The sequence below is a fragment of the Anarhichas minor genome, unplaced genomic scaffold (genome assembly GCF_050575085.1).
Source record: "Anarhichas minor isolate MPS153535 unplaced genomic scaffold, ASM5057508v1 ptg000025l, whole genome shotgun sequence".
Taxonomy (NCBI): domain Eukaryota; kingdom Metazoa; phylum Chordata; class Actinopteri; order Perciformes; family Anarhichadidae; genus Anarhichas; species Anarhichas minor.
The window spans coordinates 8,570,021-8,586,232 of NW_027466471.1; the positions used below are offsets into that span (position 1 = coordinate 8,570,021).

General features: G+C 39.7%; 1 protein-coding gene across 2 annotated transcripts; it reads right to left on the reverse strand.

The window, feature by feature from the left end:
* Positions 1-281: 281 nt before the first annotated feature.
* Positions 282-14,268, reverse strand: me2 (malic enzyme 2, NAD(+)-dependent, mitochondrial). 2 transcript variants are annotated; one of them, XM_076099444.1, is made up of 15 exons: positions 14,120-14,268; positions 10,752-10,905; positions 7,676-7,809; positions 7,385-7,534; positions 6,023-6,098; positions 5,554-5,715; positions 5,250-5,463; positions 4,672-4,769; positions 4,211-4,324; positions 3,959-4,070; positions 3,618-3,760; positions 3,364-3,466; positions 3,067-3,137; positions 2,386-2,484; positions 282-2,031 (listed from the first exon to the last, which is right to left on the reverse strand). In XM_076099444.1, exons 2-15 carry the CDS (start codon positions 10,863-10,865, stop codon positions 1,870-1,872), a joined length of 1,752 nt encoding a protein of 583 aa, XP_075955559.1. In that variant the 5' UTR covers positions 10,866-10,905; positions 14,120-14,268; the 3' UTR covers positions 282-1,869. The 2 variants fall into 2 exon arrangements, with proteins under 2 accessions (XP_075955559.1, XP_075955558.1); XM_076099443.1 differs by having other exon boundaries at positions 10,752-10,908.
* Positions 14,269-16,212: the final 1,944 nt, after the last annotated feature.

The following is a 16,212-nucleotide window of genomic DNA, read 5'->3' on the forward strand; positions in this document are numbered from 1 at the left end:
ATTTGACTTTTTTATCTTTGTATACTGGCTTGTGTTTTTCTTAATGCAGTTCATGTCTTATGCACAGCACTTTGTGCTATACATATAAACCTGCCTAAGGTAGAATTTAGAATATCTTTCTTGTGTTAATCTGCCATAATCTGACTGTTAGTTTCATCCGTTATCATTAATGATCATAGACCCAAACAGGGAATAGAAGCCTAGCCTGTCAATTTGTTGTTCTGTTGAATATGTTCCAAGGAGTGAGACCCACACACCAAGCTGCCAAAAACAAACATGGATTTACTTAACACAACTTTATAAACACTCTTTCCATAGACAGTATCAGGTTCTACAAACATTTATGCACAGTACACAAAATAGAATTACAATAGAACACACTTTTTAATCCAATCATTTTATCCTGCACTTTGCTTTCTTAAATATTTAGAGTATAGTTTATGTTCAATTTGTATATTGCATTTATCCAAGGGGTCATTTCTAGGGATGGATTCTTTTTACCACAACTCATTATAAAAGGTGTTGGTGAGAGACTTTCTAATGAATATACAGCATGAGGGCAGCACAACGAAATACACTCCCATCAAATCAAATAGATTTGGAGAAATAAATACAACGTGACAAAAGCATCCAAACAAAAGAAATGCTGGAGTGGACGTTGGTCTCTGGTGTTTTTAGGTATCATTTTCATTTAACGTTCCCTCATAACATCTCATCATGTTTTTCAGAGGTCTTTTTTTAGATCATCCCTCCATTTCTGTCCTGAGTAACAATGTTTCTTCTCTTTCTCTCCTAGTTTGCACACAAAGGCCGAGTACTCTAACCCTCTGCTTTACTAGACCTTCTCTGATAAGCAATGTTGCCCGATTTAAGCATACGTGAAAAAGGAGTCTTTAACCGCATGTTGTATACCGGGCATTGGTTGGATTAGTGAAGCCATCAGAGGCCCACATGATGTGAAAAAAGGCAATGTTAATATCCGAACTGCATATTAATGCATGCATTAAGTTTGGCAATCTTTAGGTAGCTACATATAGTCAGAGTAGTAGTAAGTGCTAACCAAAGGCTAAACTCTGAATCAGGAGTGTACACAACTCGTTTGCATCAAATTATAGTTACAAATACATTAAAAATGGAGTGACTACCTTATAAAATTGGTGAAAAAGATGATAGTATTGTAAATGGCATTTCCTAACAAAAGGGTAACTTATTTCCTGGTTAATTATGACTAAAAAGAAAGGTGGTAGATGACAACACAAACGTACAACAATGCATGGAGTCATCTCTAGCTCCTTGTAAAGGCCAATCTTGACCTTTAGCTGAGACAAAGTGTGCAGTGTTTGTTTTTCCACTCAACGCAATCTAATAGACCTATCGTTCAAATTGGATGTTTTGAATTGGATGCAAGTGTGGAGTTTTGGTTTCTGCTTGTATGACAATCACATAGAATTTATTGTCTTAAGTAACTGTCATATTGTTATATCATTTTTTCTTTTTGAAACAGCACATAGATCATTAAAATGTATCTCAAGATTGCAACACTGAAACCAGATTCCCACACCGCCTTTTCCCACCACCAGGGGGCCCTCCAGGTGCTGTGCAGGTTTACATGTGATGCAGAGGTGATAAAGAACTGGGATGTGAAGTGAAAGTGTCCATTTCCATTTATATATCCTCATTCAAATTCCACCTTCCTCTATACCCTTTCACAGTTCTAATAATACGTGTTTAGTGCAAATGCAGCAAAAAGGGGCTAGTACTGCCTATTTTTCATAAGCAGATGTCTGCACTAAGGTAATTATGATCATCTCAAGATATCTGTGATTAAGAGGTAAGTGGAAAACAAAGAGCACAGAGAGTGGGCTGCTTCTAGTCAGTCTTGGGGGTGAAGCTGACACCTGGCCAGTCGTAGGTATCTGGCTCGAAGGAGTCGTAGTGGGTGTCCCACACAGTTGCACGTACAAAGCTTTCCTTGTCCTCAGGCTCAGGGTAGCGAAACGCCATACCTTTAGCATAGACAAACTCCACCACCTACAGCAAAAAGAAAAGTTTAGCATTGAGAAATACTGAGAGGCAGATACAAATAGAAAACACAGACGCATGTACTTCGCGGACAAACATCAATGAAAGATAAACTAACCAAACGCTACTCCACAACTACAGCCAAACAAGACTGGGAAGCAATGTTGTGTCATCAAAATGTCATCTTAAGTTGTTCAAAGCCAAGTAGCATAATGTTACAGCGGACGATGATAGAAGAAGCTAAATTTAGGCGAGAACAGTTAAGGTTTGGACTAACAATAACAGGTTCATCAACAGCCGAAACATTCAGTCGGGGTCTTTAGTTTTGTCAGCAAGAGAAATGATCATTTTCAGGAGACTTGCCTTGACAGCCATCTGGAGAGAGACCTCTCTGATGTTGGAGAGAGGAGGATAGAGTCTGCCTTCCTTCAGCTCTTCATCCGTCAGCTGCTCTGCAAGGGTCTGGAAGGAGTAAGAAAATACTTTTAGAGTTAAGATGAATTTCTGGGGTCCAAAAACATAAAAACTACTACTATTGCCAACGGCACATTTCTCTGCTGTTTGCCATCTACGTAAATGTGAAGTCATAAAAACAATATGTGCTTTTCAATAAAACAACATAACAAGATATAAAAGAAACAAGACCAAACCACTACTACTCATATTAACACACATGCAAGTGACGGTGTCTTCTTCATGCAAAATATTTAAATATTGAACAAAGAATGCTGGCAAGACATCATATTGTGATTTATATCATTAATTTCATTGACCAGTGTAATCAAATCAAATACGAAAGAGGGAAGAACATAGATGGAAAAAGTGCAAAGCAGCATTAGCCTTTTTTAAAGCACCTCATCTGTTATCTGTTAGTCTAGAGAGAGGGGAGAGGAGACATCAAAGGGTTAAAGAGGGTTTCTCTGACCATATACAGCACATGTACACATGACCGAGTCAGCAAGAAAGTGCAGGATGGGGTGGGGGAAAGGTAAAGAAAGTTAAAAGAAGAGATAGACAGAGAAATACTTAGTGATGACTTCAGACCTTGGCAGCCTCTAAGAACACGGTGTCACTGATGTGTCTCACTCCACTCAGGATCACAGCCAAGGCCACACCTGCAAAGCACACACATCATGTGTTATCAACAGACTGCGTTTGCTTTTTGCAGAGTTTGTTTATCATCCAATTATTTTCCGTAGAGTGAAAACATTGTACAAACACTAGGCTGGTTGGTTAAGTCATTCACAGTATTTTTTAATGTCCAGGGAATCTGTAGATAATCCATACTCTCTTGTGGTCGTTAATATAAATGATGAATATTCATTTTATTTTTTCTTTCACCAGGGAAGATGTAAGCGTTGTTTCCTTGTCCAGGGGTGTAGACGCGGCCATCATTCAGAGTCACTGGACCAAATGGACTGCCACTGGCAAAAAGACATCTACCCTATGGGACCAAGAAACAAAGGGTGAAAGAGTGATGATGGGAGAAATAGAAAGGACAATATCAAGAAGAGTGATTTGACAGCACAGGAACTTTTAATGCCTAATTCCGGAGTTAGTCAAAAAGAAAGAAAGGAAAAGAAAGAACTGTGTACATCGGTGAGTGTGTAGGCGTCCTCTGCTGTACACTCTGCTTTAGTGGTTGGGTTACTCAGGGCAAAGATAATTGGTCTGTCGTTCAGGGTTCCCATGGCCTTGATGACATCATGGGTGAACAGACGTCCAGCTCCTGACACACCTGGAAGTAGGAAAGAGAACTGTTGGTCAGACTGTGCTTGTGATCCATCAATACTGCATTAGCAGAGCCTGCAATTACAGCACACTAAGGATGATTTAATGAGCACATAAATAGCCTAAATATAAAATAAAGTTATTAAATTGACCTGATCTGGATCAAATACACAGACACAAATACAGAAAGTCAGAAGTTCCTCACCAATGATAGCTGTGGGTTTGATGGTGTTGACGGCTTCTAGGAAGCTCTGTACAGTCCCTGGACTGTCATGAACAAATGGCTCCTGGTTAGAGTCGGTTTCCTGTGGTCTGCCCTGGAATCACAAACAGTACATTGGTGGCAACACAAACATAAATATAAATACAGTAAAACCTCTGTTCATCAATAATACAGTATATCAACAGTGAGCCAGACAGGAAGCCACACAGACACATAATGGTCACACAGACTAACCTTTACTAGTAAGCCATCTTTATCGTACAGCCAGATCTTCTCTCTGGCCTCAGCTTGGGTCAACCCTCTCTCCATCATGGCCATGACAATCAGATTGGCAATACCAAGGGCAGCCTAAAGAGGAAATATTCACTATAAGTTACACTTAAATGCTAAGACAGTGTATCCTTAATACAATGTAACCCTTATTTTCTAATAAGAGAATGCCTATGCAAATCCACCGTTTCCCCAGAAAGGTTCTGGTCAATGTTCAGCATCAGTTTGGATTCTTTTAAGATCTTAAGTAATGTTGGATAATCATTTCTTATTGGCATTACCAGCTCTGGTCGGTAGTATGGCTTGTAGAATGTATTTTGATATATATATATTACAAATTGGATAGAAAAAAAGAGCAAAAGACAAAAACAAAACAAAACCAAGAGAACTTGAGTTGACTGACTAATTGATAAAGATGATCTTACCTCTCCAGCTCCCAGGAAAAGCACCCGATGTTCAGTGATGGGTTTGCCAAGGGCTCTCTGAGCTGCTAACAGACCAGCAAGGGCTACAGCCGCAGTGCCTGGAAACATGCAGAGGAACACAACAGTAAACAATAAAGTGTCTGAAGAGAACAGATGAATCCCTATTTGTTTAGATAGGAGGGTTCACTTAATGATTTAGTTATGGTGTGCTTGTTGTTCAGCCTTCTTGATTTGCCTTTCAGACAACATGAACGCATTGTGTTTCAGCACCCAAATCTCCCCGGTCAGTGGTTCCTCGACCTAAGCACAGGTGAGTTTTCAAAAAGGTTCCTACTTCTAACTGTATTTCCTTGCAGCCGCAATGTGAATAAAGGTCACAATTTGTTCAATGAAATGGATTATTTAATTCAAGTATCAGGTTTCTGCAATTTTATTTTCATGGTGAAATGAAAAGAAACAGGTGGCTGGAGGGTAGAAAATCAATCTAAAAACATGGTTCTTTAAAAAACTTTTTGTGAACTTAATTCATGTAAACTTTATGGCTGTGTTTTATGCTGTGTGAAGGGTTAAATGTGAACCTTGGATATCATCGTTGAAGGTGCAGTACTTCTCCCTGTACTTCCTGAGGAAGCGGAAGGCGTTGTGGTTCCCAAAGTCCTCAAATTGGATCAGTGTGTCCTGTCCGTATTTTTCCACCACAGCCTCCATGAACTCATCAATCAGATCATCGTAAGCTTGAGACTGATCTCGCTGCTGGTACAGGCCCATGTACAGCGGATCCTTGAGGAGAGTCTGATTAGAGGGAGGGCAAGGAGAAATGTATAAAGCAAAATGCATGTGCAAGCATACCGTATACAGAAAACATACACATAACCATCCTACCTCATTGTTTGTGCCCACATCTATTGCCACAGGCAGACATCTCTCAGGTCTAATGCCAGCACAGGCAGTGTACAGGCAAAGCTTTCCGACAGGGATGCCCATTCCGTATACACCCAGGTCCCCTAATCCTAAAATACGCTCTCCATCAGTTACTACTACAGCCTACAGAAGAAGGGAGATGGAAACAAAAGTTGGCAAAATTGCAAACGTTTGACAAGCGCACAATTGTGACAACTATAAACTGGACTAGCAGGTAAATGTACTGTGAACAGTGCTGGGTTGATTAAAAATACTTCCCTAGACTTACTGTGACATTTTTAACTGATTTTGATAAATGTATAGTTGTTAAACAATATCTGCATATTCACAGCTCATTTCTAAAATCGCCAGTCTATGGGTTTGAGAGGGATGAACGACTCAAGTACACTCTTTGAGTGGTGTTACTGTGGTGAGGAGTTCAGGTACTCACTGCAACATTAGTCTCTGGCCAGTTGTCCAGGATGGAACGAATGTGCCCTTTGTCCCGAATAGAGATGAACAAGCCTCTGGTGAGAGAAACAAGATGATGGGATGAGAACTTCATCAAGGAAAGATTTTATATATTACAAACTATAGGAAAACAAAAAAACATATCTCCACAACAAAAACATCTTTAAAGGGGACATATTGTGCCCATATTTGCATTTGGGGTTTCTATGAGAACATACATTACAATTATCATAGTGTCTGCCTGAATATTACTGTATTCACCTTCTGCCTGAAATGTTCTGTTTTGCCTGTCTCTTTTAGCCCCCCCTCCTGAAAAAAATGTGTCTGTTCTGATTGGCTTGCGAGATATGGATATGGCGAGAAATTGTGTTTTGGTTGGTTGGTGGTGTTTGTTAGTCGGTAAAGTGTTGGTTTATTGGTTGGTTGTGTTTTGGTTGATTATTTTGGTTGTGTGTTGGTTGGTCGGTTGTGTTTTTTTTCTTCGTTTTGTTAGTTTGGTTGGTTGTGTATTGGTTGGTTGAGTCTCGGTTGTGTTTTAACTGGAAGTGTCTTGGTAGTTGGTTGGTAAAGTTACGGTTAGTTAGCTTGTTTTGGTTGGTTATTTATTGGCGGGTTGGTTGTGTGTTGGTTGGTTGTGTTTTGGTTTGTGTTTGGTTGGGCATTGGTTGGTTGTGTCTCAGTTCTGTTTTAGTTAGTTGTGTCTTGGATGTATTTTGGTTGGTTTTGGTGGCTGTGGCTGGTTGACTTTTATTTGTTTGTGGTTGGTTGTGTGTTGATGATTGATTAGTTGGTTGTGTGCTGGTTAATTGGTTGGTTGGTTGGCAGGTTGTGTGTTGGTTGGTTGTGTCTTGGTTGGTTGTGTTCTGTTTGGGTGGTTGGTGGTGTTTCACTTGGTTAGTGATTTTTGTGTTTGGTTGTATTTTGGTTGTTTGTTGGTTGGCTGTGTTTTGTGTTTTTTTCTGTTTTGTTTGTTTGGTTGGTTGGTTGTGTTTTGGTGGTTGTGTTTTGGTTGGAGGTGTCTTGGTTGTTTTTGGTTGGTTGACTAATGGTTGGTTAGGTGGATGTGTTTTGGTTGGTTGGTTATTTATTGGTTGGTTGTGTGCCGATTGGTTAGTTGGTTGTGTGTTGGTTGATTGGTTGGTTATGTATAGGTTGTGTTTTGGTAGGTTGGCGTTGGTTGTGATTTGGATTTGTGCTGGTTGATTGGGCATTGGTGTTGTTTGCCAGTCCGCAATTCCTTTTTCAATTTCCAAAATCGCAAGGGTTATAAATGAGACCCCAGGACTTTTTTTGTTTTCTATTTTACTACTTGATTCTTGATTTAGCTTTACTGCATGCTTACTTGGGTCTTCTAAAGATATGCCCATAATGTGTGCAGGCCAGGCCTACAGTGGGAGTGTAGACGATTGGCATCAATTCTTCTATATCTTCCATCAACACCCTGTAGAAAAGCCTCTCATTCCTTTCCTGGATGCCCATCAAGTAGATATACCTGAGTGAAAAAGTAGGAGAGAGAGAGGAAAAGTTAGAAGGCGATATTTCAGATACACATATGATTATTAATAAATACAAAAATGCAAAACAGAGAAACTCATACTGTGACTATACTCTCCAATGCAAAATACGTCCTTACTTCTGTAGGGGATCGCTCATCTTCTTGAGATTATTCTGGAAGCGCATTGCCTGAATGTCCTGAGTCTCCACTTTGGGAGGCAACAGACCATGTATCCCTAAAATCTGTCGCTCTGGTAGAGAGAAGGCCATGCCCTGGAGGAAAGCACAAAGAAAGAGAGAGGGGTGAGTAGGGAGACAAAGAGAATGTAGGCATCTATCTTGTGATACCTACTCATGATTAAGAGTTCCACACGCAGCAGGATGTTAACTTTTTACACTAAAGTTTTTGACTCTGATCTAAGAAAAGTGTGCTATTTATATTAGGGTATTACATAGCTACAGACTGTCAAGAACATTTTAAAATTGTATGATATATACATTTTATAGACATCATTTCACATTTTTCTGGGTAATAGAGCTTTATTATCACCTCTGTGCTGCAGGGTGTTCTGCTTTTAAGTTTCATACAATAGAAAATAACAATAAACAATAAAAAATAATTACTGGACCAATTTTCGGAATCCTTGCTGCAGGAAACATTCACATGCTATGATGTCTTTTTGCCACCAGAGGGCGGATTTTATTATATGCGCCCTTACTCAGGGCTGACCTATTGACATTTAACAGGAGGACAGCTGGGTTCAAGGTGGAGACCACATGAAAGCAATTTTACAGTTGGGGATGGAAAGAAAAAGTAGGTAAGAAAGGAGAGTAGCCTCAAATAAGCCAATAAGGAGGACCCTGTGCAGAAACACCCCATGTATAGAAGAGAAGAGGAGGGGTTGAGGGACACAAAGTGCTTTTTATGATCCTGCAGTGGATGCAGGAGTGTATGTTGGTTTATGAACGCATCTCTGAAAGAAATATGGAAACAGCAGATGGAAAGCATTGCGTCTGGGGCTCGGGAAAGGGCAGATTATTCTGTGAGAGTGATGAATCCTGGGGGCTGCTCCACTGGCAAAATGCTGAGTCATGCTGATGGGGGCATTTCACTTCACTCAGCTCTAGTACTCAGTTCCTCTCAAGATAATGCAACATGCTGCAAACCTCTGGAATCAACTTTTTTTCTCATTCTACATGGAATTGCATGTTTAAATGGTTCTTGGTTTGTTCAAATTGGTATGCATTTTGTTTGTGTATATTGTGTGATTCACTCAACGGCTGAAAAAAATGGGCATAATCCATCAAATAAAAAATTATGAATTTCCCAAAAAGCTGATATTTGCAGTACTATTTGCATATAAATGTCCTAAATATATTTTTCTGTATATCCTATGATTTGTCCGTTGAAAGTCAATTCAAACACCTAACAGTTTCCAAAGAAAACAAAGCAAATAAATTGACATGATTTTCAATGCAGTTTCAAAACTGGACAGTAAATCGGTTTAAGTTATCTCTTAAGATCATCATTTATAATGTGCTAATGAAATTTCCCAAAACAGATCATCCATCAGGCTTACAAATTTTACCGACAAGAATATTATTTAGTTTGCATCCACATGATGAAAATTTGTATTGTACAACTTTTAAAGATAACATTTCGGCCGAGGAATTTGGGAACGCAGCCAGTCAGTCTTGCTGACAGTGTAATATCATTAACAATGCATTTCTGCAACACTATACCTCAACTGTTGAGGTATGATGAGTCATGAGACTTACGACGATTCAGTCTGCTGATGCAAGTCACATACAGACCTCCTATGAGTAACAAGCATGCTGCTCGTTTGGTCTTGCTTGATGCCGTTTTAAGTGTTTTTAAGTGCAAGACACAACGGCCACAGTGAACTTAAATGCTGGAAGAAATTCAAAAGAAGAAGTATAAAAATGCCTGTGGCCTTCTTCACAAAGTTTTTTCACACTGCAAATCAATTTCTAAACTAGATCCAAATAGATAAAATAAACAATGAGGAATTAGGCATAAAGTGCAATGTGGTTACTGTGTGTACAGTATTTCTAGGACTATCAACCAGCTACTGTAGCCTCTGACCAGTTTACATGTTGGCTGGAATGTCTATATTTAGCACAACATGTGTAGTCTAGGCTAAATTAAGCCTAACCTGCAAAAAGTGAGATCCTGTCACCTCAAGCAGCTACAGCCTCATGTTTCAAATGTCATTTGTAGCTTTCAGCAGTTGTAAATACCTGACAAAAACCCTTGCAGGCAATCAATTCACAGCACAATCCAACAATGTCAAATGCAAGACATCAAACAATGTGATACATGTCAGTAGAGGCATTAAATACATTTAAAGAGCAAGTTACACCAGCTGAAAAAGTGCCGGGTTTTTTGTGAATCGCCAAAAAACAGGAATGCAGAAGCGACAGCTGTTAGGTGTGGTAACACGGGCATGGCAAAGCAAGGCATGGCAGCTTTAGCACCTTTTCAACACAAAGCGCTTTACATAAAGAATCACACATAATTTAAAGCAGAATGAAATAAAATATACACATGAGACAATACAGACAAAGGAGTACAAATGAAGGCATTTGCAGCATAGAAAAAAACAGCCCCAAACTTAATAGGAAGCAATTGTTGCACAAAGAAAGCTGGCAACAATTCAACAGACATGTTGGATCACACCCAACAGTGATGCCGGGTGTGATCTGATATCCAACAGACTTGAAAATTTCAACCATTGCTAATACGACAGTTAGCGCTGATTTTGCCAGCAGCCACCAAGCAGCTTCTGGAAAACAATTGAATCTGATGGGCAAGTTTTTCTAGTTTTCAGCAGAACCAATCCCGTGCTTACTGTAGGATTAACTGTTGCAGCTCTTGACAGTACTTTATAATGCCATGTTGTCCTGAGTAACTGCATGTGCTTGCATGATAGGTAATTGTGTATTTGGTGATCATTACATGCAAATGATGACATATTCAATTTCTTGTAGAAATGTTATACTTTGAGGATCAATTAAAGTGTCTACCAGCCCTGCTGACACACACACACACACACACACACACACACACACACACACACACACACACACACACACACACACACACACACACACACACACACACACACACACACACACACACACACACACACACACACACACACACACACACACACAGTCAGTAATCCACTCACTTTGTTGGTGCGAGGGTTGAGCATGAGGGGCTTGCCCTTCTCTTTGGTGTGTGCCCATCTGCACGCAGAGACACAGGGCCTCAGGGACCAGGTTGTCTTCAACCTGGACAACATGGTGGTCAGTCACTGGTCTAGGAGGTAGACTGGTGGAAAGCTGCTGAGGAAGGAAAGAGAAACAAAGTTGACAAAATAACCTATTGTTTTGTGGAGACATGGCTTATCCATTTCCATCTTCTTCTTCCTGCTGGGGAGAATTACAATTGATAGTTAAACGTTGGCCGTAGTAAGTAGCTGTTCTGGGATGCTGCTATCTATGTACGGTAGTTTGTATTACCATGGGCCATTACAGTTCGCTTCTCACAAATTTTTATATCTATGGTGCGAATGCATGTGAAACAATTTGTTAGTGTCAACAGGTTGTTGATAGTTATTGCTTTAAGGTTTTGCTATTCTTGTTCCCAACAGTCAAAACCTGAAGTGCACCGCTGCCACAACCTTTGATCATATGACATCATCATACCCTTATCGCACCCTGGTATGACATTAGGCTCTCTGCAATGAAGACTGTCAGCCTACTGACACACACTTAATCATGGAAGCCTACGAACGCACTTGTGCATGGACAGACCCACACTCGACTTACAAATGCCGACAGCAGCGGCTCGTCTTTAATCTGGATGTGGACAGAAGTGATTTAGCGTGACCTGAGAAACAAAGCTTTGAAAGATTGTCATAATCCTTTTTCCCCGATGAGCTCCACATGAAGGCAGGGAACAAGATAGAAAAGATCGAAAGACAGATAACACGTAGCCTATCACATGCTATAGTTGCAGCTGTTGTTGGTGGTGGCCTGGAATAGACTCATCATTGTAAGAGCTATGTCATGCATGTGACATGTGATTTGAAGCTATCTTGTGCTGTGCGTAGTGTAAATGCTGCTTTCCCACCAAACTGGACTGAGATAACAACCTAAATTGCCACATATGATTTAGATATAATGCTATATTGTGCTTTAGGTGAGTGTCAATAAACTAAGGGAAGATTGCTCAAGAATCCGCATATTACAAAGTAGACCACAAGGGGAATGTAGGCAGAATAATTTCTCAATCTAACTATTACACACGTTAATTTCTGCACTGGCTCTGGTTTTAATTCATTTTATTATCCAGCGCAAACGTCTTTTGGCCTTCCTTAATGTCAAGACCTGACCCTGAGGAAATGCAACTGGACCTGTAAGCAAGTTATGTGTTGGAACAGCAACGTGACGGTTATCGCATGCAGTTTCTAATTTAGTTCCCTTTAATTTAGTGACCGAGACCAGCAGTATGGTAAAATAAATATTACTTTGAAATACAAATACATGAGGAAATGGGCGTAAACTGTCAGTTGTTACCAAAAAAAGAATACTTTATTATGATTTAAACCTATAGAACGGTTACACTGGGGGAAAAGGCTGGAGATCTTACTCACATGGCCTGGAACCATGCAGCTGAGCTCAGGTGGCAAAATAACAAACCTAGAGCCAGTTTATGTAACAAACAGCATTCACTCATCTGTGTTGTTAAAATGTTCCTGTCCTCCTCCATTCTTCACTATACGAACACTATTCTTGCTTGTCTACCCATGTTATCATAGTAATAATCACCCACACAAAACAGAAAGACCAAATAAATGGAGATAAGATAAATAAGATGCTAATCATGCTTCATCCAATGGTGCTTGTTGCAACAGTTATTTATTTTATGTCAATCCCTGTGTTGAATCACTAAAGATTTACTTTGATGAGCAAAAATAGTTTACAAATTACCACTGACCTTAAATAGTTCTTAGTAAACCATGAATGTAATTTTCTATTAGCCTGCTCGTTTGAAAGAACAGTTTAAGAGGCCACACTGTGGTGCGATCATGTGCTGACTTTCTTTGACCAGAAAATCTGATGAAAGAAATTATAAGCACAGCCAGCTGGCAGAGTCCTGGCTTACAGGAAACACTGCCTAGAAATCAGCATCAAAGCTGTGCCAAAATGTATGATGTAATATTCAGGGGGGGGGGGGGGGGGCAGCCTTAATGCAACCTCTATGAATGTGTTATACACTGTAAAAGAATATTTCATATCAACGTCTTATTAGCTTATTAGATGTGCTCGCCAAGTAAGTAGCAAAATAATTCTGGCACAGAAACCGTAATGATCCAGTTTTGTCTCATTGTTGGAACAACAAGTCTGAATTAACTACTTAGACACCTGACTGGAGACACTTCAGGAAAGAAATAGAAATACAAACACACATCATAGGCCTATGTGTTACTAGTACATTCAATTATTATTCTAATCAGATGAGGAAACCAGGATACGATCTAGCCAGACAGTTAAGTATTGCATTACTGTGCATACAGAAATAATTTGTGCAAACAATGTCTGTATTGACTGCAGTAGGCATAATTTAATAAAGTTTCATTCAGGATATTACTCACCAACAGAAAGCCAGTGCTCTCGTATGTAAACTATGCATCTTTTCAAAGTTTAACAAGCAATCAATCACACCAACACACAGGATATCATGTGCAAGCTCTCTGTGGTCTATGAGGTGAATTTCACGAGTATCAGAGTACACTGGTATAAAGCAAAAGTAATACTGGAGTATATGTCTAAGTATGTTAAGTTGACAAACATTCATCTATTACAGTACAGGGAGTAGCTTTATTCTCCCTTTCTCTGACACAAAGGCGTGTCCATCTATTGTTTTCATTAGTAACAGTGTCGAGTATCAAAGCCCATTTGTAGCAGTTAGATTTAGGCAACACCTGACATTGAGTGGCTGTGTACTAACATCCGGTGTGCTGTAAATGTGGTGATGACCACAGTAAGTATAGTAAAACCGTTGGTCTGATCATATGTCTTCATGTTCTCATTAATGCATAACTCACAGGAATGAAAGAGTTATCCTTCAGTCTCTACTTTCATCTTCAGTGAGGAGATGCTAGTGGAGAGGGAATATAACTGTGAGCATAACAACTAGCGTTACCTACACACAAAAACAAAACTGTAAGCTAGCCTCATTAGTTAGCCTCGCAATCTCAGCCACAGACAAAAATGCAGCCAACAACTGCAACCTGCTAAAACGCTAACTAGCTCAGAAGTAAAACGGACCAAGCTGTGAGGTTATTTGAGCACCACAGAACCAACGTTTGTTAAACTGAGACTGAAACGTTACTCCAACACCCCGGATGATGATGCTAGCCTGATGATTTACATGCTGTCATTCATTCAGACCTCTCTACGCACTAGCGTTCATTCTTGGTACAGAAACGGAAAGTTGTTAGATGACACACAAACTTGGAATTTATAAGAGAACAGCGACTCGGCTTACCTGCTCTTAAGTAGTATAATACTGCAGTTACTCCCGTCGCATATGTTACTGTTTATAAAGCATATTTTTCCAGTGGTTTGCTGTGTAAATGCTGTTGTCTGACCGCTTGGTTTGTCCTTTCACGGCAGCCACAGACGCAGCAGGGTGGTGTGAGGAGACTCACGCAGTGTCGAGGAACTCACCCGCTCATCCAATCACATGTTGGGATTTCCTTCCTGGTTACCGTAAAGACTGTAACAAGCGCAAGATTTTTGGAGAGGCACTGTCATAAGTACTGTAACAGACAGTCATCTCATTTTGAGGACAAGTCTGTTTTTTAGCAAACAAAAAATTGTTCATGCTTTATTATTTTTTGCACGTTGTTCTGTTTACCTGTTTTGTTCTTTTTTAAATGATTGTCCTGAGACAATTTAATCAGCAGTATTTTTTATATGGTTGAGATAGAATATGGGTTGAAATGACAAATAACTTTCATTAGCATCCCATCTGCAAACCATTTTGACCTTTTTTCCTCACAATCTATACTAAGATGTTGTGCCTTTTTGTTGTTTTGTTTGTGCAAAATAAGCAAAAATAAAAACAGTGCACCAGAGAAGAGTGGAACAAGATTATATAATTACTTGCTAGACAGGAGAAGGCAAAAGAGTTCTGGTTTGAATTGGTTACCTAACCTCAGATTTCACAATGCATTGGGCTAATCTTGCCCCAAATTGGCGACATGACATGGTATGGGGTGGATTACCAACCCGGCAACTGCTTAAGGCTCCCAGATCTATTCTCTGTATTTTAGTTTGTTTTGTGGTAATTTGGTTTATTACTGTTGTTTGGGAATATGCACCACTAAAGTACAATATCACGCATGATAAGGGCCTAAGTCATTTCAATGGATCATTTCAAACTCAAGCTTAGGGATCAATCATGTTGTCATGGATGACAGAGTAATTTTCATTGGTTATTTCATTTTTTGTATTTCTCTTTGTGCTCTGTGCTGTTTTGTATGTGTTTATGTTTTTCTGGTGAGTTGTGTGTAGGCCATTGTATAAGGACATTGGGCTTTGGCTTTAAACACTGTGGTGTCGCAGTGTCTAAAGCAAAAATCAATATTTATATTAATCAAATACAAAATATCCTTCAATAAATAATTACAGCAATATTTGTTATTGTAACAGGAATGCACGGAGGACAGAAATTAGTGGCAGCGCAGCAATCACAGGCAGAGTCAGTATTGCAGGTTTTTAAGGGTTTTTAATCCACCAAACCTCAACCAACACAAAACAACAGGAAACGTAGCTCCTTCCAGAGCTCGATCAGTTAACTCTATAACATAACATAACTAAACTAAACTAAACTAAACCAGCCGGGCCGCTAGCCGACTTACCGGCTCAATCTGGTTCTCCTCTCGTCGTCCCCCTCTGCTCCGTTTCTCCTGGCCTTTTGTTCACCTCCCTGATGAGGAGATCCGGATCAGGTGTGTCTCTTCCCACACCTGATCTCAATGCTCTCATCAAGGAGAGGGTGGAGCCTTCTGGCAGGAATGTAGCAGCCAGCCACTACCCTGCCCCTCAGGCCCTTACAGTTATCTAAACACCACAACAATAGAAAACATTAGGTCAAACAATAGTTTAAGTAATGTTTTATTAATTCTTCAGCAGAAACTGCAAAAAGAGATATTATCAATCAATATTGAGCATCTAGTAAAAAGCCAAGGGGCTTCGCGGGTACAAAATAGACAAGAGCCAACAGAAATATGAATCCAAAAAAGTGACACATAATAAAAACAACAAAGTTTAAGCTTTTTGAATAGTTTTGAAAGCCATGCAGAGGGGAGAAGTTATGTTACATTCAGCAAGCTGGAAGCATTGAGGTGAACTGAGGCACATTTTCTAGATTTCTTCACACACTTAAACAAATGAACTTAAGCTCAGTAACCACATGTGTGCTTCTGTTGTTTGTCAATGATGTTGTTGCTGGCTTAGGTTACCTGCAGAGGAAACTGTATAATGCTAAATGTGATCATTTAGGTAAAAACTAGACTCCTTTTCATTAGCTTGACTGCAGCACAGCTTCTATCCATTTCTATAAATAGATAAATT

What these genes read in the sequence shown, in the direction of transcription:
- me2 (XM_076099444.1), bottom strand. Translation starts at nt 10,865, where the DNA reads ATGTTGTCCAGGTTGAAGACAACCTGGTCCCTGAGGCCCTGTGTCTCT. An exon ending in CTTCAACGATGATATCCAAG is followed by an intron (nt 4,770 to 5,249) that starts GTTCACATTTAA and finishes GCATGTTTCCAG; the next exon opens with GCACTGCGGCTGTAGCCCTT. An exon ending in AAGATGGCTTACTAGTAAAG is followed by an intron (nt 4,071 to 4,210) that starts GTTAGTCTGTGT and finishes TTGTGATTCCAG; the next exon opens with GGCAGACCACAGGAAACCGA.